Consider the following 4,935-nt stretch of genomic DNA (forward strand, 5'->3'; position numbering starts at 1 on the left):
GTAACGTAAGTGTGTGCAACATCTGGTTAATTCGTGGAAATCCCTTTCTACAGATGCTAACTTCCAATGACAATGTAATGCTTAGCACACTATCCAAGATACAACTGCTCATGTAAAATGACTGAGTGAATGATTAAGTGATGAAATCTGGGCGACTATTTCGTGCTTGGAGCAGTATTTTCCTAATAACTTGACTTGGCATGGCGCTGTCCATGCTCCACAGATTGATCTCAGACCACTATTCCAGCTGCTGCCACACGCTATCCATAAAACACACACCAACAATGGCAATTTGATCTTAACAATCAGTCGGACCCGTGGGCCTAAATTTAGCTCTCCAACTACGCTAGCACCATCGTCGAATTCTGCTATCACTGACATTATTAATGGTAGCTAACGATAGTGGGAGAATGCCGGACTTATGTTGGAGCAAAACAACGGATTGTTTTAGACATTAGACGCCTTAAAAACTCAAATAACAGAATGGAGGTACCTGAAGCTGACTGACAATTTGGCCCAAGTAAGACACCAAAAACTTTATCATAAGTTGGCCTCGCACTGAGTTTATGAACAGCCTGGCTAAAGTAGCCATTAGACAAGAGGCCACCGATTGAGGACTCGCATTAAGTTAGCTAGTCTAACGTTAACGGAATGGCTAACAGAGCTACCTCCGGCTAAAATGGCTGTTAGCATGCGAGCTAGCTGGGGAGCTCCTCTTCACGTACGACACACACTCACTACTAGCACGCTAATATTAGCAAGCTACGACAAAAACAGAAGAGTGATCCAGCGTATTCTTCCGCTTTCAAGTAAACCCAAGACGCCGAAAAATAACTAACCAGCTAACCGAATAACACCATAACAAATAATATCATAAGACAATACTTATTTTAATTTTAACCGGTTCTTTTGTCTGAAGGCGGAAAGTGCCGGAGATGAGAGTTTAGGCCTCTTGGCTGAAGGCGGGCCAGAGTCCAGAACGTTCTCGGCCATATTTTTTCGAAATAAAAATATATAAAGTATCCACAATTGCAGACGTTTTCACGCCTTTAGAAGTTCATTCCTTTTCGTTTCCAATATTGCGACTTTTCCCCCTCCTTTGGAGGGACTAAGAGGGGGAAAGTCCCGTGTACGAATTACTCCTCTTACCCTGGGTTCGCCTCTCGATTTCAGCCTCGGCGTATATCAACCCCCCTCCCTCCCTCGTCGGATTTTTTGTTCTTTATAAATTTCTGCCAGCGGAGGAGGAGGGGGTCGGTGAAAGTAAAGAGTAAGACACACGCAGCGGCTTCGCTCTAAACTTACACGGTTTCTTCGGTTGCAAATAAACTCACTCCCATGGTTGCGTCGGTCATTTCAACCTCCTTTCCAGCGGAGTCTGGAGGAAGATAATGTCGGGCAGAAAGATCTTGTTTGCCTGCGAAGTGATGGTGCTGCTGCCTGTGGCAGCGGGTGAGGATGTTGGGATGCAAATAAAAAAATAATAAAGCTGACAAATGTACAGATGCAAAAAAAGGTGCAATGCTTTATCGCTGTGCTATGCATAAAAGAAAAAGTTATTTATGATTAATTAAGCTGTGCATATAGTAGGCCTAGAGGTTTGGCTGCAAAGCTTGAAGATGGATTATGTGCAACAGTTTCCTCTAATACAGCTAATAGTTAATCTCTTCTGAATTTGCTTTTAAAAAGCAAATTAAACACTTAGCACAACTTTGTTTTTCAAGTCCACAAATATGGATTCAAACACCAAAAACTGTGTGTGTGGTTGTCAGGACAAACTTGGTTCAGTCAGCAGTTAACATTCCCTAAATTAACAACCGAGTCCTTTCACTCTTCTTTCCTTTGCTTTCTTATAGACATGGTGCCTTCAAGCAGAAATTTGTAGGTTCTCAGCACAGACAAATGCAATTTCCTTGGTCTTCTGTGGTGCTAACTCTCCAGATATGGCTTAATAACAAACCAAAGTCATTGAAATTTAAGTTGAATAAAATCACCATCCACTTTTGTTCTTGCTTTCAGTTATCAGCCTTTTCTTCTTCATTTGGAGTTGATGACATATCAAGATCTGGAAAAGTAAATGTGCTGCTTGAAGCTCCACATAATTTTTTTCTCTAGGGGAACACGCTGAATCAATCAGTCCAGCGAAAGTCATCCCACATTCTTTTAGGTTTCTGTAAAGCAAAAGATCTGTTTGAAAGGCCAGCATCTTTTTAAAAACACATAGCAGCACAAGAGCAGTTATATGCTATGCTTAACTACAATTCAGTCACAGCCTTTCACACAGGTACATCTTAATACAGTGTTCTCAGTGTTTCCACAAAAATTGTCCTAGTTTAAATTTATAGGTTAGTGTTGTATGACAGTGTCATGTGTATATTTTATCTGCCTGGACCACAAATTACTTAAAGTGATATCATGCTTCTATATGATCAAATTAAAACACTTCTTTTTTTTAGCAGTTCTCTGGGATTTGACATGAATTTAGGTTTTATCATCATTATCTGCCTGATCTGACTACAATTTATTATTTATGTTTTGTGAGTATCCCTAACAACTGGCGACTACAATTTAGAATAATGTTTTGTGAGTATCCCTAACAACTGGACAGTGGGACAAGACGGTCTGTAAAAGAAAATTAATGTGTTTGTTGTCAGCAATAGCAAAGAGTGAGATTATAGGACTTTGGGACTTTAGCACACTATGCTTGTTTTGCCTTTATGGGATACATAATCATATATGTTATTAAAAAGCCTATCTTGAGTATAAAAACATGCTCTGCATAGTGCCATTATTTGATAAAACAATGTTTTTTGTGTATATTTTAGTAATTTATACCAAATCTATTATATTTCATGCATGTGACCCCATCAGACATTGCCAGTAGTAAGACTGCAAATCCTTACAACAATAAATAAATAAATAAATAACTTTTCCCACAATTGAAGAGGTTGCAGATTTAATGAGAAAATAACAACTTATACAAATCTATAAATTGTTTACCTCAGGGCTCCAAAGATTGTTGCCCATACTTTTCAACATATTTTTTTGTCTCATTCATTCATTTATTTTTGCCAAATTCCTTCTGCCTGATGGTAACCAACAGATTGAAATCAGAACTTTAGCTACATTTTGATAAAATTCCACAAAGAATCTCCCAGACAGTTTAGTTCCTACCTGCTGCAGGCATTATGTCCTGGTTTACTATTTTGTGAGATGCTGGGATTTGACATGAATTTAGGTTTTAACATCTTTGTTACTGCGGTGAACAAAGCCTCGCTAATCCCAGCAGGACATGGTAATAGCACTGTAGGTGCAGTTATTGTTTTTCACAGATGGAATTAAATGCCACACCATTTCCCATTCACACACCACTGACATCACCAGGAGCAACTAGGGGTTCAGTGTCTTACTCAGGGCCATTTCGATGGCCCTAGGGTTAGGGGACGACCCGCTCCAGCTCCTGAGCCACAGCTACCCCATGACCAAACATGTCAACTGTGTGCTTTGGAAAAAGGGAAAACATTCTTTTTCCTAAAACGGTTTTGTTTATTAAATTTTTTCAAGAGATTTGGTCCATTTGTGTGATCATAAACTTCCAACCAGGGAGGAGAAAAGAGAAAACCAAATCAAGAAAGCAAACCATAAAACAAAATGTAAAAATACAGTACAAAAAGAGGCTTTGTTTTTCCACTTTTTTTTTAACAACCCTGGTTTCTCTGAGTTAATAAAACAATTCTTATAACCAATCATTTTCTAACTGAAAACCAATTCATATTTTGTGGCTGTGTAGGTGTGTTGCTGCGGCAAATCAATGACACAAACTGCATCAGGGAGAAGGACGGGAAAAGGAGCTGAGTCACTTGAATATTTGTTGAGCACAAGGTTGTTTATCAGCTCAGAACCATGTAATTTCAATGAACTGCAGCAAAATGTAATAACCAGAAGTGATACACAAACCTGGGGTAGATTAAAACAAAAGCCACATGTGTCAGAGAACAAATATAACCTTCACATCACATGACTTCAAGAAAAATAATGAAATATTTTATCCAGCATGAAGGTCAACAACAACATCAACAGCGGAAATAAACTATACAGGTCAGTATAGACCTGCCTTTCATAAAGCCAACTTAAATGCCACCAGTGTACAAACACACTGAGTGAACTATTACTGTAACGATGGCATGGAAGGTAAACAGGGAGCCTGCACATGTTGGTTTCACATGCTAAAGCCAGCCTGAGGAGCTCGGAACACTTTAAGATGCAGATCAAGGATCACAGTAATGTAATTTGGACTTGACTGCTGAGGTTATCCTTGTCTTTTAACAAACTAAATGTTGTAGGTGTGAGTAATGTAATAAGTGCTTCAGTGCTTTAATATTTACTACGCATTACTCCATTCACGTAGCGAAGGATGTGAAACTCTGAAGGAGTCGTGAAAAAGATGCTAGGGCTAAGTAATGTGTACTTATGAAAACTTCATTAGCACTTTTAAGTAAAAAGATCTTATCTCTAGCAGGTTCTGACTGATGCGTAGCACTGATTACGCTGCACCGGATCAGTGAGGCGTAAAGATAAAGGAAAATGTAACCATTTAACTGCCATTTGTTATCTAAGTGCAAATGCACAGTGATTTTTGACTCAGGGTCATTTTCCACTCCCTACACAACATCAGGTATCTTAAGCTTTTCAGCATGAAAGGCAGTCAGCTGTGTTATGTTATGGTAGACTGGTCAACTATACATTGTGAAGTTGCAATGCAAACAAACCAAGTTTGTTTAAGATGGAAAGTCTAAGCCTAAAATTACTAGGTGAGATTTGCTGTGTGTACAGATACAGTAGCAGCAACCTGCCTCTCCTGTGAAATTTGTGTCATGATCCACCTGAATGTAACACACACAGAGAACGTGTAGCACGGATATCCAGTTTTCTTAT

The 4,935-nt window shown here is 39.1% G+C and overlaps 1 protein-coding gene across 1 annotated transcript in view; it reads right to left on the bottom strand.

The window, feature by feature from the left end:
* Positions 1-1,444, bottom strand: part of ep300a (EP300 lysine acetyltransferase a) — a 24,807-nt gene extending 23,363 nt beyond the window's left edge. The window contains exons 1-3 of the mRNA XM_020587873.1: positions 902-1,444; positions 739-748; positions 494-617 (exon numbers count right to left, since the gene is read on the bottom strand). Coding sequence (XP_020443529.1) covers positions 494-617; positions 739-748; positions 902-993 — 226 coding nt within the window. The 5' untranslated portion in view covers positions 994-1,444. The remainder of the gene's footprint in view (positions 1-493; positions 618-738; positions 749-901) is intronic.
* Between the last annotated feature and the right edge of the window lie 3,491 nt (positions 1,445-4,935).

The sequence above is a fragment of the Monopterus albus genome, unplaced genomic scaffold, assembly GCF_001952655.1.
Source record: "Monopterus albus unplaced genomic scaffold, M_albus_1.0 scaffold485.1, whole genome shotgun sequence".
NCBI lineage: Eukaryota > Metazoa > Chordata > Actinopteri > Synbranchiformes > Synbranchidae > Monopterus > Monopterus albus.